The sequence below is a fragment of the Xenopus tropicalis genome, chromosome 2, assembly GCF_000004195.4.
Source record: "Xenopus tropicalis strain Nigerian chromosome 2, UCB_Xtro_10.0, whole genome shotgun sequence".
NCBI lineage: Eukaryota > Metazoa > Chordata > Amphibia > Anura > Pipidae > Xenopus > Xenopus tropicalis.
The window spans coordinates 43,699,215-43,713,131 of NC_030678.2; the positions used below are offsets into that span (position 1 = coordinate 43,699,215).

A 13,917-nucleotide genomic window follows, 5' to 3' on the forward strand; every position below is an offset into this window, starting at 1 on the left:
TGCCCCTGTACCCCACATAGTTTGGTAAATCTATGCATATAGGGCATCAAACTGTTCAGTAGACCCCTGGCGTTCATATTTAGAATGTTTTATGTTGATACGGTACAAAATGTGGGGGTACATAATGGGGTAAAATGCAAGCTTTGTGACAATTTTCAGAAATGTCAAAAAAATCTTTCTGTTTAGCATAGCTTTGTAGTTTGGTAGTTTGCAGTAGAAAGATGTATTTACCCATTTTTGTTTTGTCAGATTGTGTACTTTCGGAAAATGTATAGTTTTCTAGGGTCTCCTTACTGTTAGGTGGTCTTATGCCGCATAATGCACATGCCGGTAGCTTATATTGCAGTGTATACACTTTGTATGCACTAACTTCCTTTTGGGGTCTCTAAATGCCAGATACATCGGTGATCCTATGCACAATGGGCATCAAACTGTTCAGCGGACCCTTGGTTTTCATATTTAGGGTGTGTTTTCTTGGTACCTAATGTTATGTGGGAGATATGGTGCTTGAAAGTGGAAGATTTGATGTGATTTTCAGGTATTTCACCAAAACTAGCAATTTTGGGAAAGCACTGCGACTCTGTAGTTTGGAGTAGAAAGACATGGGTACCAATTTTGAATTCGCCCGAATGTGTACTTTCCAAAAATATATGGTTTTGGGGGGTCAATGTATTTTTTTGTGTTTTTACCCCACAGAAAATGCAGTAAATGTGTTGAATTTTCAGTAGCTAAAGAGATCTCCTGGGCAATCTCTATGCACTGACGTCCTTATGGGGTCTCTAAATGCCAGATACAGTGCTGATTCTATGCACAATGGGCATCAAACTGTTCAGCGGACCCTTGGCTTTCATATTTCGGGTGTGTTTTCTTGGTACCTAATGTTATGTTGGAGATAAGGTGCTTGATAGTGGAAGATTTGATGTGTTTTTCAGGTATTTCACCAAAACTAGCAATTTTGGGAAAGCACTGCGACTCTGTAGTTTGGAGTAGAAAGACATGGGTACCAATTTTGAATTCGCCCGAATGTGTACTTTCCAAAAATATATGGTTTTGGGGGGTCAATGTATTTTTTGGTGTTTTTACCCCACAGAAAATGCAGTAAACGTGTTGAATTTTCAGTAGCTAAAGAGACCTCTGGGGCAATCTCTATGCACTGACGTCCTTATGGGGTCTCTAAATGCCAGATACAGTGCTGATCCTATGCACAATGGGCATCAAACTGTTCAGCGGACCCTTGGCTTTCATATTTAGGGTGTGTTTTCTTGGTACCTAATGTTATGTGGGAGATAAGGTGCTTGAAAGTGGAAGATTTTATGTGTTTTTCAGGTATTTCACCAAAACTAGCAATTTTGGGAAAGCACTGCGACTCTGTAGTTTGGAGTAGAAAGACATGGGTACCAATTTTGAATTCGCCCGAATGTGTACTTTCCAAAAATATATGGTTTTGGGGGGTCAATGTATTTTTTTGGGTTTTTACCCCACAGAAAATGCAGTAAACGTGTTGAATTTTCAGTAGCTAAAGAGACCTCTGGGGCAATCTCTATGCACTGACGTCCTTATGGGGTCTCTAAATGCCAGAGACAGTGCTGATCCTATGCACAATGGGCATCAAACTGTTCAGCGGACCCTTGGCTTTCATATTTCGGGTGTGTTTTCTTGGTACCTAATGTTATGTGGGAGATAAGGTGCTTGAAAGTGGAAGATTTGATGTGTTTTTCAGGTATTTCACCAAAACTAGCAATTTTGGGAAAGCACTGCGACTCTGTAGTTTGGAGTAGAAAGACATGGGTACCAATTTTGAATTCGCCCGAATGTGTACTTTCCAAAAATATATGGTTTTGGGGGGTCAATGTATTTTTTTGTGTTTTTACCCCACAGAAAATGCAGTAAATGTGTTGAATTTTCAGTAGCTAAAGAGATCTCCTGGGCAATTTGTATGCACTAACTTCCTTATGGGGTCTCTAAATGCCAGATACATTGGTGATCCTATGCACAATGGGCATCAAACTGTTCAGCGGACCCTTGGCTTTCATATTTAGGGTGTGTTTTCTTGGTACCTAATGTTATGTGGGAGATAAGGTGCTTGAAAGTGGAAGATTTGATGTGTTTTTCAGGTATTTCACCAAAAACTAGCAATTTTGGGAAAGCACTGCGACTCTGTAGTTTGGAGTAGAAAGACATGGGTACTAATTTTGAAATCGCCCGAATGTGTACTTTCCAAAAATATATGGTTTTGGGGGGTCAATGTATTTTTTTGGGTTTTTACCCCACAGAAAATGCAGTAAACGTGTTGAATTTTCAGTAGCTAAAGAGACCTCTGGGGCAATCTCTATGCACTGACGTCCTTATGGGGTCTCTAAATGCCAGATACAGTGCTGATCCTATGCACAATGGGCATCAAACTGTTCAGCGGACCCTTGGCTTTCATATTTCGGGTGTGTTTTCTTGGTACCTAATGTTATGTGGGAGATAAGGTGCTTGAAAATGGAAGATTTGAGGTGATTTTTTAGAATTTTCATAATTTTTTATAGAAAATGCTAAATTCAGTAAAGCATTGCCGTTTGGTACTTAGGAGTTGGAAGACATAGTTACCCATTTCGGATTCGTCAGAATGTGTAGTTTTCAAAAATGTATGGTTTCCTGGGGTAAACCTAATATTCCAGGATTTTTGGCTTTGGAATGTAAAGTATGCTGTATTCTGCTGTAATGCTTTGAAAATTTAGTAATTTACTGCTGGGAGTTTTTGATCTATAGAAGTCAGAAATCTCAATTAAACTATACATATCAGGTATTGGCACGTTCGGGAGACATGAGGCTTTCCAAATCAGTTGAATTTTTGTCCATAAAATAAAATATGTTTCTGGTAGAAATCCTTATATCATGAAAAATAGCATTTTTTCTTTTTTTTTTTTGTATTTCAAGCTCTAAATCTTGTTCCAGAAGTGGAAATACACAAAAACTCAGGTATATTTGGAAAGCTCAGGTTCTCCTGAAAAAAACAATATATAGTTTGCCTACCTAAACTTAACCCTGCCCCCAGTAAAAGCCCCTACATTGAGAGAGCACAGAATGTTTACAAAACGTCTGGCACTGGGGGGAACTGAAATGACGAATTCGGCTGGCACTTAAAGGGTTAAGCCTTTTATGTAGACATTCCTGGTCATTTAGGTTAAAATTATATTTGTCTTAAGATGGCCTTACATATATAAAAAAAAAAAAGGCACATAAAGGTATTAGGTAAAGATTTATTCCGTTCTTAAGCCTCATGTATATACTTTCACAATTTAATAGTTACTTCCCAGAACAGTATGAAACAACTGAAGTATCAGAAGTGCAGAAGTACAGAAGTAAAACAATCACAAAGACCAGGATGCTATATCTCAAATGTATAAACTTGGGGGTTACGTAAAATCATGAATGCGGAAGTTTCAGACACAGCAAAGTAATCATGGATAATAAATGTGCAGTGAAGAGATACCGCAATTCCTTAATCTAATGAGTGTCCAAGCAAATTAAATCATGATAAATAGAGAGACTTAAAAACCATGGTGCAGACCAGATGGAGAAATGAACTCAAGGCAGCATGTCCCCATCTTTTATATGGGCAGAGCACAATAGAGTAGCTCAGGTTAGGAAATTAAAATTTCACTGCTTAGATTTTGCAGATCAAGCATTGTTGACCTCTACACTCAATGAATATAAATACATTAAAACTGAAAATAAATTTTATTCAGTGGAGATCATCATCTCTTTAGGAGGGCTGCACTCAAAATCCCAAACAAAACCTTGTCGAACAATCCTTGGAATTTGGAATGGAATAATCGTCTCACATTAGATCTGAAGGAAACAAGAAAATACATACAACAGATGTTAGTGAAGTGCTTAAACCCAGTTCACCTCATCAGAAACAGACATGGCAACTTGCTCAGTACATTTTGTTGCACAGAATAATGCTGAAGCCTGGACTAATCCAACATTTATATTAACCAGTGAGCTGCTCAAGGCTTCAAGAGACACATTTAAAGGAGAAAGAAAGGTTGTCATTGAGGGATACCAAATGTTAGGCACTCTCCATTAATTGCATTCACTAAACAGGCCGGTGCTGCCGTTAGCAGAAAACGCCACTGGCCAATGCAGTAGAGTAAAGAAAAAAAGATGGCCTTTATGTTAAAGGACATGAAAAGCCTACAAAGTATATGAGTTGGCCACGTCTCCCACACCGAAATGGCAATATTTGTACTGCATATACCCCTTCTGCTTTCCAGCACCATCACATTTTCCTAAAGCAAATAGCAGCTTTCACCTGGTGGCCATTTTCCCTCTGATACATAATCAGATACATTTAAATCTGCAAACAGCATACACACACACACCCTTATTCAGCATACATGTCATCAAGAATACAGGCTCACACAGGCACAACTGTCTCCGATAAAAGTTCTGCTTTGTTTGAGCTGAGCTCAGGAGAAAAAAATTGAAGCAGACAGCTAAAGCTGGGTTTGTATGGGAACCACCAATACCATCTTTGGCGTAGGGCTGATATTTTCAGCAAGCAGAAAAACGCTTGGTGAAAATTCAGACCTACGCCTGCTCGGGTGGAGGAACATGTAGCAGATATTCGCATGAAAACGCGAGACTTTGCATTCTCTCACGTTTTCATGCGTATATCGGCTACATGTGCCTGCAACCGAGCGTATTCCATTCATTCGAGTGCAGGCACAAGTAGCAGGCGTAGGGCTGAATTTTCGCCAAGCGCTTTTCCGCTTGCCGAAAATATCAGCCATACGCCACATGTGGCATCAGCCTAATGCAGTGCTACAAATCTGCAAGTGTTGGGAGAAAAAAATTCTAGGTTTAAGTCTGTTGCTGTATAACTGGCAACAGAGCACCTTCTGACCTAACTACACCCAAACAGCTGCATTTTTACAAATTTTAGAGAAGAAAAATATGTAATTAAATTAAGATTGTTTTTATGTAATTTCTTTGGAATATATGCTATAGTAGTAGTTAAAGATAATGCTGCCATGGCTTAAAGGAACACTCACTGGAAAACATGTTTTTTTACTAAATGCATCAGTTAATAGAGCTTCTCCAGCAGATTCTGCATTGAAATTCATTTTTAAAGCACACATATTTTTCTATATTTAATTTTGAGATTTCACATGGGGCTAGCCATGTTCTTCATTCCCCAGGGTGCCAGCCATATGACCTGTGCTCTGATAAACTTCAGTCACACTTTACTGCTGCGCTGCAAGTGATATCACCCCCCCTCCAGCAGCTGATCAGCAGAACAATGGGAAGGTAGTAAGGTAGCAGCTCCCTGACACCAGAATTGCTAAAACTGGTAAATATGAGAATAGCACTCAATAGTAGTAAACGCAAATCCGGCTCCTTCTGGAAGCTCAGACTCAGGCGCAATGCACTGAAATGGTGCCTAAACACCAATATTACGACACACACACACTATTTTAAATAGTAGAGTACATTTTTTGCTATGTAATCAGTGTAATTTAGAAATAAAAAGTACACCATAATCATGACAGAATCCCTTAGATCCCCTTGATTCTTCTGCACGTGTGCTATTTAATAAAACAGTACTGCATTTCATAATGGTTTTATGAAACTTGCACAGGGCTTGCGATTATTCCACTGTGCATGCTTGTGCCTGGACCAAGGTTGTTTCTACCAAAAAAATTAAAGTGTGCTAGTATCAGTGTATGCAGAGTTTGTGAATTCAACTTTTCTTAAAACTTTAAACACAAGACAATGTAACTCAAAGCAAAAAGGTTACTTACATCATCAATATCTTCATCGTCATCTCCAATGTCATCAAACTGAATTTCATCATCATCACCAGGACCAAATGTGTCTGTTTCATTAATTTTAGCTGAAAGGGTCAAGCATAAAAAAAAAAAAGGTTAAAAAGATTTCTCCTTCAACATGAATGCACTCATCAATTTACAAACATCCCCTTTACCATGTTCTGGAAGCTCTCCATAGGCTTTCAGACTTCTGGCTTCATCTGCATTGTATTTTAGAATAACATCTGCTTTGTTGTCCTAGTAAAACAAAAAAAAAAAAAAAAAAAAAAAAAGTGTCAATTGTTAGCGTTTCCATTCATTTACACAACTTTTCAACTAACAGAAACTGAAGATCACATTTGTTAAGGCTCTACCTCCTAGCAATTCATTTATGGTTTTGCTAGTACAAGATGCATGAAGGACACATTTTTAACCCCACAAGAGATCTCCAATAACTTTTTATAGAGTCAATTATTATAAGTTTTAATACAATGAAAAGGCATGTTAAATATTAGTCCTTAAGAGTCCATTAGAGTAACCAGACAGCTTTATAATATTTTATTCTACAACATCTTTAAAGGTTTCTTCTTCCTGAAACACATTCTCATGAGCAAATACACTACTATACTGTTCTCAAATAATCAGTAAACTGCAACACTACATGAAAGGATTTAAGACTGCCATATTATAGGCTGTTATTTAAACCTACCATTGTTAGTACAGGTAGTTAAAAATGGTATAAGATGTTCAATATAGAATACTGGAATACATCCTTAGTAGCTCAACAAGTTGAAGAAAAACCATTATAGTTTATTTGAACTTACACATAATGCTATAAAGCCTTATACAGAAGTTCAAATAAACTATACTGGTTTTACGTCAACTTGTTGAGCTACTAAGGACATTTTTTATTTATCCAGAGTGTCTGCCTGTTTCTTTATTTTTCTATAGTGGCTCCCTGAAGCTAAAGGTCTGAGGCACTCAGAGTACTATGTATTCTTTATTTACTGGAAGAACTCAGCCACAGCTTATAATATAATATGAGTGCTGTCCAGACACTATACATTATTTTAAAGGAACAGTAACACCAAAAAATTTATATATTTTAAAGAAATTAAACTATAATGTACGGCTGCCCTGCACTGGTAAAAGTTTAGTAGTGTTTCTGATGCAAACACAAGAGTTTATATAAACCATGGTGTGTAGCCATGGGGGCAGCCATTCAAAAGAAGAAAAGGCACAGGTTATATAGCAGATAACAGATAAACCCTGTAGAATACAATGGTGTCTTATCGGTTATGTAACCTGTGCCTTTTCTCCTTTTTTCCAGCTTCAATGGCTGCCCCCACGGCTACACAGCAGCTTATTTATATAAACTATAGTAATGTTCCTGAAGCAAACACCCCAGTTTTACCAGTGCAGGGCCACAGTACATTATATTTCAATTTTGGTGTTACTGTTCCTTTAATACTTAAGACTACACTTACACACAGCATGTCCACATACTAGGAGACCTGAAGAGACAAAATTACCTCTAGAGTAGAGCTGTCCGACTGGAGGCCCGCATATGGCCCTCTAAAGGATTTTTATGGCCCACAGTCTGCTTAAAAGTTTTCATTGACTTTACTGTATGACATAATTTCATATTAATTCACTCCTTGAACATACTATGAGAAATAATTGGCCCACTACATGTAATAAGTCTCTGTCTGTGCTCTAGAGAAACAGCTTTGAGCACTGCATTTACGTTGGCATGAATAATGCATTACCACTTTAGAGGAACACTTACTTGATAGTCTCGTAAGCCAACCAATATGATGTCTGATGTGTTTATCCAAACCTTGAGAGGTGGAAAGACAAATCATATTAGTTACCAGTTGTCCGGCAAAGTTATTCAACATTTAGTTAAAAAAACAAAAACAAAGCACTTGCCTTTTTTCGTAGTTTTCCTCTTATGTGACATAACCTTTTCACTCCATCAAAACACATGGCTTCTAGTCTGCCATTTCCCAACATCTTGATTACTTGGGCATACTCTGAAAATAGAAAGTTATTTTTTAAAACTCTCTAGACTACTGAGGATAATTATCGGAAGTACTAATAACCAGACAAACAGACACATGTTGCTAAACATATGTTCCCTATCATCCCCTGTACAATTCCTAGCACATTCCAAGCATAAGGAATAAGTTCCATTTTAGACCCCATTGATTGCAATGTTTTGGTAGTAAGGGCAGCCTTTTGGTTCATGGTAACTGTGGTTTTGCAGCTCTGTAGTGAGTCTCCCTATGCTTGCTTTGGTATTCCATGTGTGCAACATTCTGTCCACAAACTCCAAAAATCATACGAGAAGGTTAATTGCCTGTTTAGGAAATTGTGTATTCATTTCTGCAACTGTGATAGGGATATTAGATTTTAAGCATCATTTGGGCACTGAAGATGTGAAAGACTGAAAATTCTCCCTAATGTAGTACATACTATGTCAGCTCTAGAATTATGATAAATATCTCAGGCTTACGTACCTATAGGAAAGTCTAGCAAAGTCAGCAATTCGTAGTAATTGGCTTTTAGTGGTCTAGTGTAATTAGTATAGTGACAAGAAACCTACAAATATTAGCTATGATACAGTCTATACACTAACCACTTGTAATAGAGTTGCGGGGCCTCTCAAACTGCTTGCCTACAACTGGAAGGATGGCACCATTTCCCACATACAGTAACTGCAGATGAAGAGATCTAGACAGGCTATCCAATAATGTGCACTGGCTCTAGCGATCATAAAACCTATTGTTGCTCTTTAAAAATGTAAAGGAAAAATAAACAAAATTAAAAAAAATAAATAAATAAAATGTAAAGGGTGTTTATAAAACATGCACTAATGGGGTTGAGAACAGAAAGAATAGCACATAAAATCTTAAGCTTACCTTGTCCATCTTCTTTGAATACCAGCTCTCGCTTTTCTGACTCATTCTCATTCTTACCACGCCTTCTGTTTTTGCCTCCCTTACCTTAAGATGGAAATATAAAACCATTCAATCAGTATGTAGAAGTGCAAGCAGTACAAACAACACTGTACTGAAACATCTAAGTATTAGGTTATGTTTATACTCTTGTACTGGACTTCTCATCCACTCACTCATAGACCTTTTGTATTGTCTAAGCCCAACAAAGGTCATCTAGACTACTGCTGTAGAACTGGAGGTTCACAAGCTCCATGCAGCTATAAAGGTAATTTTATGGTCCCCAGCCTGTCACAGGGCTTTATAAACTTCTATGTGTATTTACCAAGTAGCACTACCAGGTTTGCCACAGGAAGGCTGTTGGGCACACAGGCTAGGCTGGCATGGTAAGATGATAGGCTGAAATACAAATAGAAACAGTGCACCAGCTTGTAGAAGGATACTGCACTTTAAGCCCAAGGTTAATGATGCAGCTAGTTCTAAGCTCCAAGGAACGGGCCAGTGTCAGTGAAATGATCAAGTTCCCTATGGCTAAAGAAAAAACGGAAATGAAGAATGTTTAATTAAAAAAAAAAAAAAAACAACAACAACAAAACCTATGCAAATCCCTCTTTCAACCCAGTGAAGCTACCTTAAAGGGGTTGTACACCTTTAAATTAACTTTTAGTATAATGTAGGATGCACCATTTTTCTATTGCCTTTTTTTTTTTTTTTTTTTTAAATTTAGCTTTTGTTCAGTAACTCTTTAGTTTGAAATTTCAGCAGCTATCTGGTTGCCAGAGTGCAATTTACATAGAGCAATCTGTTTAAAATGGAAAAATATTCCCTGTAGGTTTTAAGAGTATGCAACAAATATTCATAATGGTTTTTATTTCCAACAGTAAGAAGCTGCACCTTATGCAGTAGCCAGCCTGGTTGTCAGGATCAGTGCGAACAGAATAAACATCCGATTTACATTGTTTATAGCTATTCATAATGCTGCACCAAGCTCTGCCAAAGGGCTTCTAAAACACAACAGCACTGTAGAAGACTATGGTTCATCAACCTTGCACCTAATTCCCCACCTCTACCAGATACCCAAATCCCTTGTTCCTGTGTATCTAAGCTTCCTTGCAAAATAACAGTATATGCTGCACCCTTATTATTGCCAACATGCATCTCAGTGTCCGATAAAAAAAAATTGGTATGGCTCACAGCAGGTATAAGAAAGCGGTGATGCTATCCCAGAGGCACATTCTGAATTAAAAAGTATAGAGAAGCCACACAAGCAAGAAAAAGGACTAAAATAAGTGCTACAGTTTGCAGTTTAGTAGACCCATGTGGATTGCCAGCATGCTGTTGCCTCTTTTTGGCTATACAGTTGTGCTTTGTAACCCCACAACTTGCTTCAAAGCTAACAAATCAAAATTGGACACCTGAGAGCACCATCAAACGGAGCAGCAAGCAACATGCTGCTCCTGACAGGGTGAAATCCACTATAGGACTGCACATCAACATAAATGGCTATACAACTAAAAGCAGGTGAAATGAAAGAACTTGCAGATTATAATACAGGTCTAGGCTACCTTCAGTTTTCATAGCCTGCTATAATAATCCATAATAGGGGACAAAGAGGATTAATACAATTTACAACAATGCACAGTTATCTTTAACTTTAGCAGATACACTGCACTAGTGATTTACCCTTAGGTCATAAGGGTTAGGGTTGAAGTTTGGGGGACCATTGGGTTGGGTGCGGGTCATAGTGCTCCCAAAGTTTCCCTGTTTGGAACCTAAGGGGCACATAGAACTGGTTGGGTGTGGGTGCTACAATGGCTACATTTTGTGGCTTAGGATTCAGGCGCGGGGTAAGTTTTTCCTAATGCGATTATCACTAACACTGACCTGTAACTATATTTAGTATTACAATGTCCCAGTGTATACACAGCTTCCTGCCAAGAACAATTAAAGAAGAGCGGGGCTCGCCTACTGATAATATCCATCTGTAACTGTGAATAATTTTTGGAGAAAGGTTTGCCTGTATAAGTTAAATGTTTGGTCTTGTATACCTTCATTCTGTAGAGCGCTGCATGAAATGTGTGGCTATATAAATAATAGATGAGTACTAGGTTTCTGCAGGTGGGGCGTGGGTCTCCCTTTATTAAGAACTGAAGAGGGACTGTACAGCACTATTACTATTGTAGCTTTACTGTGCTTCTGGGCTAGTAATGTAAGCTCACTATATAAAATACAGTGGTTGTACCCTTAAAAAAAAAAAAAAAAAAAAAGAAGAAATTGGGGTACAACCACTATTTTATATAGTGAGCTTACATTACCAGCCCAGAAGCACAGTAAAGCTACAATAGTAATAGCACTGTAAAGCCCCCCTTCAGTTCTTAATAAAGGGAGACCCACGGCCCACCTGCTTAACCCACTCCCAGAGGTAACTTTAGTATCAGAGTACAGCGTAAGCTGAAAGTGATTTAACCCCAAAATGCACATCAATTAGTTTAAACATTTTTTTCTCAAGAGGGATTGGGGAGGGAGCAAATTTCCCAGATATACATACACATACATACACACATACTGCCAGTCAGTCCCTAAGCTCAGTAAATGACAGAAGCCCAGAGTATGAGAATCAGCAGTATAGATTTACTACTAAAGCGCTGTAGTTGTTTTGGGCTGAAGTCCAAATGATAATGTGTAGGAGCCTTAGCTCAATCCTTTGCTGATACATAGTTCTCCTTTCAGATCCAAGCAATGCTGCTCTGGCGCTACAATTATTAAATACCAGCAGGCACTTCCAGTCTAACGTAGATTGTTAGCTCACAGGTCTAGGTGGGAATGAGACCCAGATAGCTGACCAGGCCAGGCATTAACAACGCATATGGCAATGAACAGATGAGCTCAGCTGAGTTGAACGAGAATACAATACACACGACTTAATGGCTACCGCCTGTCGCGCTGCCCAGGCCTACCATGCACTAGTGCAAACACTGTGACCCATAGCACTAACCGGGACGGACTGATCCGCTGCCCCCCTCCCGTTCCACCAGGCCCCATTCATGGCAGCACGTTCGCTACTCTACCTTTATTCTTTGGCATTGCGCAGTCTGTAAGCGACCTCCGTCGGTGTGAACTGTGACTTTCTGTCGCGTCTGAAGTGTGCGACTCCTCAACGAGCTGCGCCCTTAGTACTCCGAGCCGGCAAAGCGGGAACTAGCGACTAAACGCAGTCTGTAAAGCCGCGTGCGTACGTAGTTCCCCGGTGCGTGCGTATGCGCGTAATGCACTGACGTCGGAAGTAATCTGCAGCGTCACAGTCACGTCACTCTACCTTTCACCTTTCGCACAGCAACAAATCACGATGAGCACGGCCTTTATCTAGCGGGCTTGTATTTTTTTTTTTCAATCAACTTTATTTGTTGTGGGAAATATATTGCGGAAGTAGAGGAATTCCGCTCATTGGAAGGTTGTGTCTAGTTCCAAGTTGCTAATGGAACAGAGCAGTTTTACAGACTAGGAAATAGATCTTTCAGTGTAGTTGGGCTAAAATCTAGTGGGAAAAGGAACAGTAATAGAAGCTAGACAATTTCTTCAGACATATCTAGTTCCTAGTTGGTAACAGAGCAGCTTTACAAATTAGGAAATTGACTTTTTTTTTTATATAATTGGACTATATTCTTGTTGGAAAATGAATAATCATAGGAATTATAAAATATAGTGCATGTAGGATATATTCTACTTGTTTTTATGGAATTTTTTGTTGCATGTCAAAAGGGACGTGGTCACGTAAAATCGGGCATGGTCACATCAACAAAAAGGCTCGGTTGCGGCAAAAAAGCACGGGCGACAAAAAAATAGACACAGGCAAAATAAAATAGACGCGGGCGACAAAAAAGATGCAGGCAACAAAAAAAAATAGCATGACAAATGCGTTTTGTGAATTTTTCGCCATTTCACAAATTTTCTTGCCGTTTCGCAAATTTTATGGCGAAACGAAATGGGACCCCTGTGAAAAGGGTTGTTTAACCCCCAAAGGGGTCGCGACCCACAGGTTGAGAGCCGCTGCCCTATAAATATAAGCTCCATATCATGATAGAGTCCAGCTCATGGCATGTTAATCAACAAGGGAAGGGGTTCTGTTGTAACATCCAGACTTCCAGAACCATCAATTGGCAGATTTATGACTGATACAAGTCCTGGCTTGAACTGTCAAACTCAGCACCAAGGCACCATGTTGGCAATGGCTTAGAGCTGTAAGTCAGGTTTTTCAGATGTCGCTTCAGTCTTCCAGGATCTCAGAAAACATTTTGCGGCGCTTGTTCTCCCCCAGCTGGTGCTCCTCCCAGTATTTCCTCCACTTCACAAAATGCGTCAGGGCAAAGTTGCGGGCGATGTGGTGACCGACAGGATCGTTCTGCAGTTGGTGGAGCTTCTCGACTGTGTGAGAGAGAGAGAATATATCAAATATAATGCCGTATTACAGGAAGGGATCTCTGGATCACCCCAGTATAGCTGTATAGCAGACATACCCAGCTTCTGCGCTATCTCCTCTTTGAACCCTAAGGTCGATGCCGTCCACATGCAATCTAACACATGACTGCCATATTTATTGCAGGCCAACTGCATACAGTGACCCTAGGGAAACACAGCAAAGTGACTGCATAGAAAACATTTATTATTTGACTCCTACAAAAAAAATGACGACCAATTGCATCATACAAACAGAGCTTGTTCATCTTTAAATTTAATTTCAGTAAATATATATTTAGGGGCACATTTACTAATCCACGAACGTCCGAAAAGCGCCCGAATGCGTTTTTTTCGTAATGATCGGTATTTTGCGATTTTTTCGTAAATTGTCGCAACTTTTTCGTAGCCATTACGACTTGCTCGTAAATTGTCGCGACTTTTTCGTAGCCATTACGACTTGCTCGTAAATTGTTGCGACTTTTTCGTAGCCGTCGTGCCGAGTACGAAAGTTTCGGATTCATTCAAGCTTCAGTATCGTGACTTTCCTTGGGCCAGGTTGGAGCTGCAGAGTGCCATTGAGTCCTATGGGAGGCTTCCAAAATCATGCAAAGTCGCAAAGGTTTGCCCGCCGTTTACGAGCGCTCAATACGAAAAAGTCGCGACAATATACAAGCAAGTCGTAATAGCTATGAAAAAGTCGC

At 39.3% G+C, this 13,917-nt stretch overlaps 1 protein-coding gene across 1 annotated transcript; it reads right to left on the reverse strand.

The window, feature by feature from the left end:
* Positions 1-3,231: 3,231 nt before the first annotated feature.
* Positions 3,232-12,084, reverse strand: eif1ax (eukaryotic translation initiation factor 1A X-linked). The gene is made up of 7 exons (NM_001004814.1): positions 11,830-12,084; positions 8,726-8,809; positions 7,734-7,837; positions 7,591-7,641; positions 5,978-6,059; positions 5,796-5,887; positions 3,232-3,837 (listed from the first exon to the last, which is right to left on the reverse strand). Exons 1-7 carry the CDS (start codon positions 11,843-11,845, stop codon positions 3,832-3,834), a joined length of 435 nt encoding a protein of 144 aa, NP_001004814.1. The 5' UTR covers positions 11,846-12,084; the 3' UTR covers positions 3,232-3,831.
* Between the last annotated feature and the right edge of the window lie 1,833 nt (positions 12,085-13,917).

Bases quoted from the DNA above. Each gene is read 5' to 3' on its own strand.
- eif1ax (NM_001004814.1), bottom strand. The intron at 7,838-8,725 runs GTAAGCTTAAGA...TTCTATTTTCAG, and splicing joins ATTCAAAGAAGATGGACAAG to AGTATGCCCAAGTAATCAAG. The intron at 5,888-5,977 runs GTAAAGGGGATG...TGACCCTTTCAG, and splicing joins TGGAGAGCTTCCAGAACATG to CTAAAATTAATGAAACAGAC.